General features: G+C 33.9%; 1 protein-coding gene across 1 annotated transcript in view; it reads left to right on the top strand.

Annotated features, from left to right (window-relative positions):
* Positions 1-1,813, top strand: part of LOC130900287 (putative ammonium transporter 2) — a 151,913-nt gene extending 150,100 nt beyond the window's left edge. Inside the window, exon 11 of the mRNA XM_057810800.1 lies at positions 1,390-1,813. Within this exon, the coding sequence (XP_057666783.1) occupies positions 1,390-1,695 (306 nt within the window). The 3' untranslated portion in view covers positions 1,696-1,813. The remainder of the gene's footprint in view (positions 1-1,389) is intronic.
* The last annotated feature ends 12,417 nt before the right edge of the window (positions 1,814-14,230 follow it).

Raw genomic sequence — 14,230 nt, 5'->3', positions numbered from 1 at the left:
TAGTTCCTATATTGAACTCACATCTGATCCCACTTCTTCTATCTAAAAAAAGGCAACGAATTCATTAAATCACTATTTACAAACAAATCGATGACTCTAGTAAGAAAACACATACCTATAATGGTATTCACATAAATTTTACACCTTCCCAAAGGTCCACAAACCCACTTAATCCATGAGACCGATTGTAGCCTACATTGGGACACCAACGGAAATTGAGCAATTTGTAATAGATATTTTAACTGAATCGTATAATTACTTAAAATCATGAATATTTTATAAAGGATTTGTTTGATATTTTGAATCAATTTAATAACATAAAATTTTCAGACAATCACGTGTTGGCTAGCCTAGATGTCGTTTCACTTTTCAGTAATATCTATTTAGAAGCTTGCCTAAGATCTGTTGATAAAAAATGGCAAGAGATCAGTACCCATTGCAGTATAAATAACAATCAATTCTTACAATTAATAACATTTCTTTTTAATAACACATATATTTAATAATGAACTTAATAAAAAAACCATTCGTACACCAATCGCTGCCTCGATGTCACCTATCCTGGCATCCAATGTCGTGGACTATGTATTGGACATGGTTATCCCTGTGCTTTACTTCACACCCTTTTTCATTAAGAAATATGTTAATAACATTATCTTCTCTGTACCTAGTAATGGATTGGACGAAATCTTAGATACTTTCTACAGCTATGACCTACATATCCAATTCACAATATAAGTAGAATACACCAACCATTCCACACCATTTCTTGACATGAGATTTATTCTTAGATTGGATAATTCTATTCGTAATAGATTGGTACAGGAAACCGTGTTTTTCAATAAACATTCTATAAAAATGAATTTGGTAAAACAAATGAAAAATGGAGCATTGAGGATTGCTAATACCATTTTTCACAACAGAACCTGAAAATTCTTCTTAACGTCTTCCTAGAAACCTCATACCCCCGAATCCTTTTTTCGCAAACTATCATTTAATACATCTTCATCCGTCCTCCAATATCAAAAATTGTAATATCACAACAAATAAGACGACTGAGCTGTCTCAATCTCCTATTGCGATCAGCAATTGAAGTGAGATATTAAGTTCATCAAACAATTGACTTTTTGTCCAGTTTGATTGCTTTCAATGAATGTTTATTAAAAGAAACAATTAAATTTAAAACGCCGCAAGCAACTAATCAATTTCCTGAAGATGATTACACAGGTATCGGAAATATATTAGAATTAGTACATTTTAGTATTAAATTTTGCCACATTCCCACTACAAAAACGGTCATAAACTAGCTGGCAAAGACTTTGTTAAAACTAAAACATTTGACTGGTACTGATGTACAATAATATAATAGTGACAATATATTATTTTCAGATAGGAGTTTCTCGAGCAATTTCAGCATTTCGTTCAATTCTGGATACTTCGGAAATAGATCAATTAAAAACAGTTGGTACAAATCCAGAGCATCATAACCACGTGAATACTGTCAAAAATTTGATACAGAAGAAAAGATACCGGTTATCCAAAGTACTAACAGATATCACAGAAAATAGGAACATGGGAATCAACATTTCCAAGAAATTATTTTCCAAAAATAAAATCGCAAGTGTGGCTAGAAAACACTGTATTTCAAGAACCGTGCAACACAATCCATCTCCTCAACTTGCTTGGCACCAATAAAATTTTCATTGATATTACAAGATCTTAGAAAAAATGGTTCTAACAATTTTGATAGAAAACTACTAATATAATGAGGATTGTGAGTAGAGATTGGTTCTTGTTCAAATAAAAAATTCGAAACAACTTATTTTTATATTAGCTGTCTTTATCCTATATAGAGATACTACTGAAGTTTTTGAAATATTTGAATATTTGAAATTGCGTTTAAAAGCATATAATATTGACATTTCGACTGCTATCAGTCTATCAAAGTCAAGATAATTTATCAACAAAATCAAATAAAAGAGGGCCACGCTAATGTATGTCTCCGCTCAATATATAGAGCAGAACTGGTAATTGTGGCTTGGGATTTGAAGGTGGGAAGTTTTTTAACTATAAAAAGAGAAATAGTCTGGCGTTTATTCAGAAGGATTTGTCTGCGACCAAGAAATTCAATTTTTATTATCTGAGACTTGTGATCGTTATGTTCGCAGTTTATACAAAATTTCATAACGTCCATAACATCATGTATTTGTCCACATTTTAAACACTTTTCTGTAATACTCTCACAATATTTTTTTTTTCGTTTCGACTGAACTTAACTCTTTATGAAAATATGATAGTGGCACTGACAACACACGCACACACACGCACACACGCACACACGCACACACGCACACACACACACACACACACAGCATCACACGATGGCAATCGCAGTGGGATGCCGCTACAAAAGGAAGATGGCTCATACCAAAAATCGATGTTTGGCTGAATTGGAGTTATGGCGAGGTCAACTATTATCTGACGCAGATGTTGTCAGGACATGGATGCTTTCGGACATATCTTCACCGCTTCAAGCATGATGATTCACCGGAGTGCTCGTCCTGCCCAGGAATCAATGAAGACGCAGAGCACGTTTTCTTTGACTGCCCACGATTCTATCCACAACGTCGAGTCGAGTCTCACATATCCAGGCGTACCACCTATGCCTGGAATCCGTAAAAAGGATTCCCCCCTCTTATAAAAAAAAATTAAAAAAAATAAAAAAAACACACACACGCGCGCACACACACACACACAGAGGGCAGAGTCACCTTCTCTGTCGGGGAGCATACCCCAACCGAGCGCCTTCCAGGTGGCGGATAGGGAGAGCTCGCCAGCAATGGAGGGTGCTGAGGAAATAAAATACTCAGGGCGGACCAAAGCCAAGGGAAGGTACCCTTGTTAAACTAAACCTTTTTTCCAAGATGAGTGATATTTCAAAACATCAAGTATTACCCCAGGTGAGTCCCAATCTCACCGTTGGTTCCGATCGAGTGAAAGCCTCAGTGACCAGCGTAAGCTCCCAGGATTCTGGGGGGGGAGCAAAATATCACAATTGCGGCAAACAACAAAAGCCAAGCGGCGAAAGCTGGTAGTTTCGCGTTAACCAGGTCGAAACTCACAGCGTCTGGTAAGGGCTTGACACCAAGCCTTAACACGCAGAAGAGCTGCAGTGAAGATGACGTGACCAGCGTAGGTCTTCGTCTCCAATCACCGCAGTACGAGAAGATTGGCCATCTGCTTAAAAAATTGATGGAGTTCATTGGGCCCAAACACAATGTGTACAAGGAGATAAAGACCTTGATGGCCGGGATACAAACCGCCTACGTCAGACTAGGCGCAGATCTGGAGGTGGCTTTCCATGAAACGCAGACCACTCCAAGTTTAGAGAAGAGGTGGCCACGAGAATCAGCGACGAAGATGACACCGGTGCCGATTCAAGCACAGCCCCAGGGGATGCAGAATGGTCCCAAAACGATGAAGAGGAAAGTCCAGTCACCACCTGGCGTCGAACTATCGCAGAGGCGCCTAAACCCCGAAGGAATAATGACCGTGTAACCGGGCAGACCACGAATGGGTGAAGGTTGACAACAAGAAGAGGACCAATAAGAAGGCCATCAAAAGGCAAAGGAAGGGTCTACCGTCAAATGCATTGGTACTCCACAAGTTGGAAGATACGTTGAGTTAGGCGCAGATCATCCAGAAGGTAAAAGCAGACCCAAACCTCAAACAAGTATGGGGATAAGTTGAGAAGATTCGGCGCACAGCAGCTGGAAACCTACTGATCTTGTTCAGTAAAACGAAGGAGGCGGAGATAGAAGGCTACCGGGCGACCATCATGGAAACGCTGAAGGATGATGCGACAGTAGAGATAACTAACTTAACCTCAACCACTGCAGGACAGCCCAGGACTTACTCACACAGCGAGTTAGAGAACTGGGCGTTGATGTAGCAATGCTGTGTGAACAACACACTGACCTTGAGACTAAACCTTGGGTCTCAGACACCACCAAAAAGGCAGCAATATGGGCATGTGGTGGACTGCCGTTCGAACAGCTACCTACTAACCCCACCCGATGGTTCGTCAGGCTATATAGCTGCTACGCACCACCGAGTGCATCATTCGAAGAGTTCGAGAACTTCCTCGGCATCTAAGCAGAGGATGTGAGAAAACACGAGCCAGCCGCCATCTCCGGAGATTTCAATGCCTGGTCCATCGAATGGGGCTGCCGCGAGACGGACAGGAGAAGCCCTACAAGAAGTTTTCTCGACACTGAACCTCATTTTGATGAATGAGGGGACTACGAGTACCTTTCGTAAGGGCACCGCGAACTCCATCATCGACCTAACGTTCATTAGCAGCGCCCTCGCGAGAGGTTCTAACTACAGACGCTTCGAATATAGCCATTGGATCTGTACTTTCACAAAACAATCACCCTATCGCCTATTATTCCAGAACTCTAAATTCAGCAGAACAAAACTACTCCACCATAGAGAAGGAACTCCTTGTAATCGTAGATTCTTGTAAGCATTTTCGTCCTTATCTATATGGTCAAAAATTTTTAATCGAAACAAATCATAACCCTCTCGTCTGATTAGCACGTTGGAGACTCAAATTATATATAATTTACAAAAAAATATTTCATGAACATAGATATACACTAAATTTAACTCAAAATTGGCAATCTGAAATAGTAAATACTTCCAAATAAATTTTACGACCAAATCGGAAATTTGCAATAAAAATAAATCACGAATTTAGACCTTATATTTGTAACTACTTTCGAGAAAATTTTTATTCAACAGCTAAAGCTATTTTTTGTATTGCAAGTCAATATTACAAGACATCGAAAATAAACAGAAACAAATAGAATGCGTAAAGAAATATCATTCCGAAAATCATAACGGAATATTAGAAACTTATAAACATTTACGACATCAATTTTATTGGCCCTCTATGCAAACAACTATCTTTAATTTCATTAATAAATGCGAAATTTGCTTAAAAAATAAATACGAAAGACACCCATAAAAGCTTCCGCAATTAGGACAACTACTCAGTCAAAAACCTTTTGACATTTTACACATAGATTTGTTCCACTGTAACAGAAACCTATATTTGACAATTCTAGATTCATTCTCAAAGTATGGGCAATGTTATAAAATACTAGATAAAACATCAATTTCGATTTAAGCAAACTGCGACACTATTTTTCACATCAACTACCCCAAGAAAATTGTAGCAGACAGTGGTACCGAATTCAATTCATCTCTTATCAAAGAATTCTTGAATATGCATAAAATCGAAATTCATTACACGACAGTAAATAACTCCAGTCGAAAGATTCCATTCAACACTTTCTCAAAACATAAGAATTTTCAAAGAACAAAATCCAAACGATCCTTTAGACGATATTTTTACCCACGCCGTATTTTTTTATAATCAATCTATTCATTCTGCCACAAATCTCTCACCCTTTTCAATATTATATATCCATACGCCGAAGAAATACATTTTGACTTTGACAACTATATATGAAACGTATAATCAAAGACACAAAAACGAGTTACAACCTTTTATCAAAGATTTATATAATAAACAGAAAGAAAAAAGAAAAAAAAATTTGAATGAACAAAATAAAAACTCCGAAAGTATACCAGAGATAAACTTTTCTGAAACCTTGTATGTATCAAAGAAAAAACACCGCACAAAATTACAATCTATTATTATTACAATTACAACTATAAAACCGAAAATCAAAAAGACACTAGTACCTATCTGAAGTTTGTTAAAAGAATCCGACAATTGACTGACAAAAAGACTCATGACACAACTTCTTTGCAAGATAACCCTATCCCTGGGACATCCTCTCAAGATCCGGAATATTCCGAATAACGGATATTATGCCGAAGAATTAGGAAAATCAAAATAAATTTCACATTACCATAGACATGTATTACATTATTAGATTGAAATTTATTAGCCGAAACCTTAATTATTGATCCAATTAATTTCTTCAAAACTCCTCAAAGACGGACCTCTCTCACTCCTATATGCCCAATATAATCACCTACGTGAACAAACAACTGATGACCTTCATAAAATAACGCGTAAGGAAATGAAGCACTTTTTAATTTTCTTGATACAACTATAAAATACATCACAGGAAATCCGGATGACTCAGATTCAACTTTGTTAAAAACACATATAACAGCTATAAAGAGAACGAAATTATAAAAAAAAAATTAATAATCAAATCTCATTCGGTCAATCCTTAGATACTAGATTTAATAAACTGTTGATAAAAATAAATAATAATAGTATTGCAATTATATCTGCACAAAAATATAGATGAATTAAAAATATATCTTGAGGAACTTGAGACATGTTTCGAGTGCATAGTTTTAACAGAAACTTGGCGAGTCCCAGATACATCTTTGCTCAACATGGCCAACTACACAACCCTATACAATGGAGGTAGCTATAACCAAAATGATGGAGTTATCGTCTTTGCAAAAACAAACTCATACCATTCACATGAACATATTCAGATAAATGGAGGTATATTATTGAAAATCGTAATGGTTATGGGTAAACTGAGTTTTTGCATTTTAGCATGCTATAGATCTCCAGCAAGTCGAATTGACGACTTTCTTGACCAGCTTGGGGATATTCTAAATAAAGAAAGTAATCAACATTATTATAGCTTATTTGTAGGTGACATAAATATCAGCTTGATGAAAATAACTGAAGATTCAAGAAATTATCTTGATATGATGAGTGAGCATGGCTTTCAATCAACTATTAATACTACAACAAGAGCAAGAAATGGATCTGAATCATGTCTTGACCATATATTCATTAAAACCAAACAACAAAACTACAATAACATCTTACCTCTCACTATATCAACATCAATTACGGACCACTACATAACGTTGTTACAAATTATACTGAATGAAACTGAAAACAATTCAATAACCAAAAAATATTTTCAAAAAGTAGACGAACAATTATTACAAAAAACAATTAATAGTTTAAGTTGGAAAAATGAATTGTACCCAATGCATGATATCGAATCGACAACAGAAAAATTCATCAACATCATAAACACATGTGTAGAAAAATCAACTCAATACTTCCGGTTAAAAAATAGTCAACGTATAAGAAAAAATTGGATAACAAAATCATTGATAAAACACATCAACCAAAAAAATCATTCATTTTTATTATGGAAAAAAAATCCAAATAATGTAAACTTGAAAAATGATTATCTAACGAAGAAAAAAGAAACGGGAAAGAAAATAAAGACTGCCAAAGAAAATTATTATAAAAAATTAGTTGAAAAAGAACAAAATGCAAGTAAAAAACTCTGGAATACTGTTAATGAAATTTTGAATATCAAGACAGGAAAAATAATAAATAATATTAGGAATGAAAAAAATGAGATCGTCACAAATCCAAAAGATGCTGCTAACATATTTAACAATTTCTTCGCGAATGTGGGGGAAACTTTGGCAAAGAACATACAACAAAATCCCAATTACAATAGTAAAAAATATATAAATAAAAATTCACTTTTTCTTACACCGACGAATACTACTGAGGTTGAAAATACAATAATTAGCTTGAAAAACAAAAAGGCTCCCGGGCTTGATAGAATGAAAGCTGAAACTCTAAAGATTATTACAAAATTCATATGTGAACCTTTGACGGACATCATAAATAAATCCTTCGAATCAGGCATATTTCCTTCGATTCTAAAGAAATCTCTTATAACTCCAATTTTCAAAAATGGGGATACAGAAAATATTTCAAACTATAGGCCTATTTCACTTCTATCTTCAATAAGCAAAGTCTTTGAAAAAATTATAAAAACAAGACTTACGACATACCTATCAAATTTTAATCTGCTGTCGACATCCCAGTATGGCTTTAGAGAAAAAAAATCTACCAATGATGCAATCCATTCCTTGACAAAAACCATCTACGAATCCTTGGATTCAAGCACTCCATCTATTGGGGTTTTTTGGATCTAAAAAAGGCTTTCGATACTGTCGACCACTCCATGCTTTTAGATACACTAGAAGATATGGGTGTAAGGGGTTTAGCTCATAATTTATTCAAAAGTTATCTAACAAACAGAACACAAAAAACTAAATTCAAAAATCATGTGAGTGAAGAGATCAACATTAAATGTGGTGTACCTCAAGGAACAGTATTGGGGCCGGTGCTTTTCGTAATTTACTTAAATAATCTATTTGAACAGGAAACAATTGGAAAAATAATCAGCTTCGCGGACGATACTGTGATTTACTACAAACATGATGACTGGTATAATCTCAAAATAAATATTGAGAGTGATCTTGGAAAACTCAAAGACTGGTTTGACAGCAGATTACTCTCAATAAACTTTGACAAAACTGTATATTTATCCTTCAGTAGTCATGAAACGTCTCTGCCAAAATACAATCTTAATATCCAACAAGATTTTAAAATAAAACCTGCAAAAAAATTAAATATTTGGGCATTTACATTGACAATCACTTACGATGGAACCATCATATGGAATATTTAACTAAAAAACTTCGGAGTATCCTATTTCGATTTAAGCAAGTAAGCCAATTTTTGAGCTTTAAATGTGAAAAAATACTGTATCACAGTTTGGTTGAGTCACACCTCAATTATGGCATTATTGGCTGGGGAGGAGTTTCAAGGAGCTATCTAAATGCCCTCGAAGTGACTCAAAAGCGATTCCTCCGAATGATTCTCAACAAACCAACAAGGTATTCAAGCTCACTACTCTATACTGAAACGCAAATATTGGATGTTAGACAACTATACATTATTCAGATAGGATGCCATCAATATAAAAATAAATACGAACTTACCACTCACAATCATAGATACGCGACAAGATCGAATAATCAATACTGTATACCAACAGCACTTAAAACAATAGGTCAAAAAGGTTACTCCTACTTGACACCTAAATTATTCTGGCAACTACCACAAAGAATTATCGATGAAACTTCTTTTAAACGCTTCAAAACCCAACTAGTAACATTTGTTAAAGAAACAGACAAAACAAAAATACACAAAATGATAGAATGCTGAAACAAAAACAGAGAAGAGTAAACTCATGTACGAAATGTATGTCTGAAACACAATCATGTAAAAATGTATTTATAATGTTTTAATTTTGGCACACCAGCCTATATTCACCACATACAAGTATGTACAATACTTCTGTGGATGTCTAGATGTTTATTCAATTTTAATTGTATTTTATTACTGTATTTGTTAAATTTAGGAATAAACGTTATTATTATTACTTAAGAAATTATCTGCTGATTTAGACGGTTATATTGCTCTTCACAATGAAATAATTAATCTTCAGAACGTAAACATTAAACTAATTAGAACAATTACCCTCTCCGATTTAGATATAACAAATATTGAATTATTTACTTTAAAAGAGTTGCTATTTTTGAAAAACGAACTTATTCAAATTTACTCCAGAGATGCCCTTCTTATTAACGATGAACATCCCTATGAATTCATAGAATCTTCTAAATCTTTTATCTGCGTAACCTCCAATACAATGCCCATAATAATCAAGATCCCAATCCTTCATATCAACCCTTATCCTACATTCAGAATTTATCCTATACCCAACGAAGATCACATTATGTTGCTGCCACCTGCTAATTTCTATACCAACAACAGATGGTTAGGTTAGGTTAGGTTAGGTTAGGAAAGCCGTGATCAGCAGAGCTCCATCACGAAAGTCGAATTTTTCGTCGAACGAAGAATTTAACTAATACACAAACAAATCTTTCCATAAAATGAATTTCTCGGAAATGATATCAATTCTCAATCTTATTTCTTTATATGGAAAATTTGCTATTCCTCAATAACTTTTCATTTCACAAGTTAACTCTCTATCTCGAATGAAAATTTATAATTTCAATAGACCCGGTGGTCTCGAGCCCTCTTGTTCAATTCCAATTGACAACAAAGAAAAAAATGTCATAATAACAAGAAATTTCGAAAATGGGAAGTAAAAAAAATTACCCTAGCAACGATCATACTCGTATTATTCATTAAATAGGAGGAGGTCCAGTTCAACAATTACAACGATCAAAATGATTTCGGGCGTTTTGTGCCAGAAGAACTTTAGAAAGACAATTCTTCAACATCACCCCTACTTGCATGCGAAGTTAGAACCCTCTAGTTAAACTTTTTCTGGCCAAAAAATAAGAAAATATAACAAAAATGACCATAAAATGGAGAGGGGTGGAGATGGAAAGTTTCGACCTTAGACAGGAAATCATCTCGCAACTAATTGAACCTACATGTGAAATTTCATTTTTCAGTCGCTTTTCGTTTGACCTGCAGAGGTGAGCAAAGATCAAAAAACACTTTTTTTGCACTGCGACCCCTCGAAATATTCATTTGTTTTCAACCAAACTCTAATAACATCAATCCGCCGCCAAAAAAGCCATGTACGCTAATTTTGAACCAAATCGGATCCATAGCAATTGCTCGAGACGAAAATAAGAATTGTAGCTCTATATATATATGTATATATATATATATATATATATATACATATATACATATATATATATATATATATATATATATATATATATATATATATATATAGAGCTACAATTCTACAATTACATATATATATATATATATATATATACAGAAATTCGAAAAACCATCATCATCGTGTTCAGGAGGTCTCAAAACATGGGAAAAATGATGTGCCCCCCATTTTTCTTCAGTCTAATTTTTCTTTGAAAAATTCGAAGAGTGAAATTTATTTGTGTTTTTATCTAGATTTTTTCCATAGATAAATTTATAATATTTCTGATTTTTGGTGTGCTTATTTTAGTAATAAAAATTTCAAAAACTTAAAATAACCCAGTTTTTTATCACTATTTTTTGTTTTATAAAAATTTTATAAAAGGGATGAGAACCTTTCGAGATATTTGTGAAAGATGATATCGACACTAGTATCAAAGATATAACGAATTGTCGAATGATTGATATTGATTCAAACTTTGATTGCGATTTCCAGGGAAACAACGTCTTTAAAATCAAGAAGTATGAAATTATTTCAGGTTTCAGGTAGTAATACCATTGTATAAAGAATAGGATAGTAGGTTTATCTTATGAGTATATCATTTGACGAGGTGGACGCCACCAATAGATGGCAGTGGAGAGTTGGCGTCCATAGCCCGTTTTTTCTTACTGTACGTCGTAGCTTACGTCTTTTCTTAGCTTTGGTTGCCAAATTACCCCAATAACAGATGGCGTCAAAATTATTTAAAATATTATATTCATCCCTTAAGCTGTAAAGTTTCTTATTTTGAGTGCCTATAGCAAATTTGCAATTTGAGCTCATTATTGTATTGTGTTCGTTGTGTTATTGTTGAGTTTTATTGGTTGTGCATTTGGATTATTTTTTATTTGAGAATCCTTGAACTTGGATATATATTTCATTTTTAAGGTAAGTCGATATTATTACAATTAATATACAGCTTCAATTTTGAAAAAAAAATTGTATATTTAGCGAACTACTTACTATAATGTATTTATATAACAAATAATCACATCTTCTTTACAATTTTTTGGAAATGGCTGGAAATAAGTGTGTTTATTTCAATTGTGGACTAAGTAAGAGGCCAGATCCTACAATTAAAATGTACAGATTTCCTGTGAATGATCATACCAGATATGAAACATGGATCATACACTCGGGTAGTTATTCTTAAGACAATTATTTTTCATAGAGGAATAAAAAATAGTGAATGTGAATAAATTACTGTTTACAAATGTTCAATACTAAACATAAGTAGGTATTTAATTATCGTCAAATAAAAGATAATTCGTCGAATAGTTTTTTCTGTTAATGAGTTTATTTGTATCATGGTCGCATTGCATATTATACCAGTACAATAATTTACTACAAATTCCAAATCCATTCAATCTTATAAACTTATCAAAAGTACTTGAATCATACCCAAATTTAAACTTAGAAGCCACCTTTACAGTAAAGATAAACAGAATAGACTAAAACATTTTCGAAAATATTTCAAACTTATACATAAACACAACTAACCAAATACAAAGGACTGAACTTTGATATTTCACAAAAATTGAAATAGTATTTTTTTATGTTTATTAACTAAGCACATAATAATAAGGTAGTATGTCTGTGTGTTTATATTTGGAAATTATCCTGTCAATGAGGCAAATGTATATAGACTGATTTTTTATCACATATTATAATATGGTTATAATACTATATTCTATGCCATAACAATTAGGGAGAAAATTATAATTTCCTCCATTCTCAAGTTATACATGAAAATTATGCTTTTGTTTTATCCAGCATAGAATGTTTGAATGAAATAATATCAAATACTAGTTTTATTTGAAATTTACTATAGACATGTACCAACAAATCTTCGATACGACGTTTCGTGCCTGCACGAGGCAAATATATAGATTTTTAATGAGGATATGCTTATTTATTATAATTATTAGTCAATTTAAGCGATATAGCACACTTTTATCTGGAATAACTAACATCACTAGTGATTATTCATAAATACGTTTCTGTCGTAGATACTCGTTTTGATTTTGTCAAAAAATGTACTCAGAGCTTTACTTTAAACATTACCTGGTGTTTTCGATATAAAAAAGAACTTTTATTATTTTACTAGCTGACCCGACAGACTTCGTCCTGTCAAAAAGATTTGTAATGTGGCAGTTTTTGTGCCTACGTATTTTAAAAAATTCTCCTGAACAGAACCGTCACCCTGGTGATAGGGCGTTGTGAATAAAAAATAATTAAATAAAACATATATAAGGATTTAAAAGTAAGTAATCGCTTTATTGTTAATCATGTGAATCATAAATAATTATTATTATTATCATTGTAGTGCTTTGTGGTATACGATGTTTTTTGTTTGATTACCTGGCGCATAGATAAACAAATCTGATGGTTTTCCAACACGGGAACAGGCAACATACAATTGACCATGTGAGAAACATGGGTTTTCTAGATTAATACCACAAACACTTAATGATTGCCCCTGGGACTTGTTTATAGTCATAGCAAAAGCAAGCCGCACTGGAAACTGTAGTCGTTTAAACTCAAATGGCACATCAGTCGGAATCATTGGGATGCGCGGTATGAGAACATCTTCTCCTTTATACTTTCCTTTGAGTATAGTTGCTTCTATCACATTGTTTAGTAATTTTTTTATCGCTAACCGTGTACCGTTGCAAAGACGCGGTTGGTTGATATTTCGCAACATTATAACCACCGATCCGACCTTTAATTGAAGATTGTGAGGTGGCAATCCTGGCAAATCCAGCGAGTTTAAAAATTCCGGTGGATAGTTGACTACATCATCTTGATTAGTAGCCGAATCAACTGATTTATATATCCTCAATTCGCCTGTAATTTGTTCTTGAATTTTGAAATTTAATTCATTTACATCTATGTTTTTTGCAGCCAGTATAGCTCGTTCGCTCAACCAATCATGGTTTCTGTAATTTTGAGAAACATCTGGAAACACCTTCTGAATAAGTTCATCTTTTGATTGAGTTAACTGACAAAAACTTTGAGGAAAGTTAATGCAGCCAGTCAACATGTCTATAGGTAATTTGCCATTACCAATGTCAATGAGTTGTTTAGAGAATATGTTTCCAGATTGGTCATTTTGCAACTCGACACGCATATTCTTGCTTAAATGAAGTACTTTGACATGTTTCCACAAATTGGAGGACTTTAGACATGCATTGAGTTCATCAGCTGGCGTTGATAGTGGAATCACTGGCAATGTTTGACGAAAATCTCCTGCTAATAAAATCATTGCACCACCAAATCGGTTATTATTGCTCCGTAGATCTTTTAAGGTTCTGTCTAAAGCCTCCAAAGATTTTTTATGTGCCATCATGCATTCATCCCAAACAATCAATTTACATTGCTGCAAAACCTTTGCCATTGCAGAGTTCTTCGAAACGTTACAGGTTGGAGTTTTATTGCTTTGCATATTTAATGGCAATTTTAGTGCTGAATGGGCTGTTCGACCACCTTCAAGCAAAGTTGCTGCGATTCCCGACGAAGCGAGTGCAAGTGCAATTTTATTTTGTGAGCGAATTGTTGCTAATATTAATGAAATCAAAAAAGTTTTTCCT

The sequence above is a fragment of the Diorhabda carinulata genome, chromosome 12 (genome assembly GCF_026250575.1).
Source record: "Diorhabda carinulata isolate Delta chromosome 12, icDioCari1.1, whole genome shotgun sequence".
Lineage (NCBI taxonomy): Eukaryota > Metazoa > Arthropoda > Insecta > Coleoptera > Chrysomelidae > Diorhabda > Diorhabda carinulata.
The sequence above is the reverse complement of the archived record's forward strand: the minus strand, read 5'-3'. Positions and strand labels throughout refer to the sequence as shown.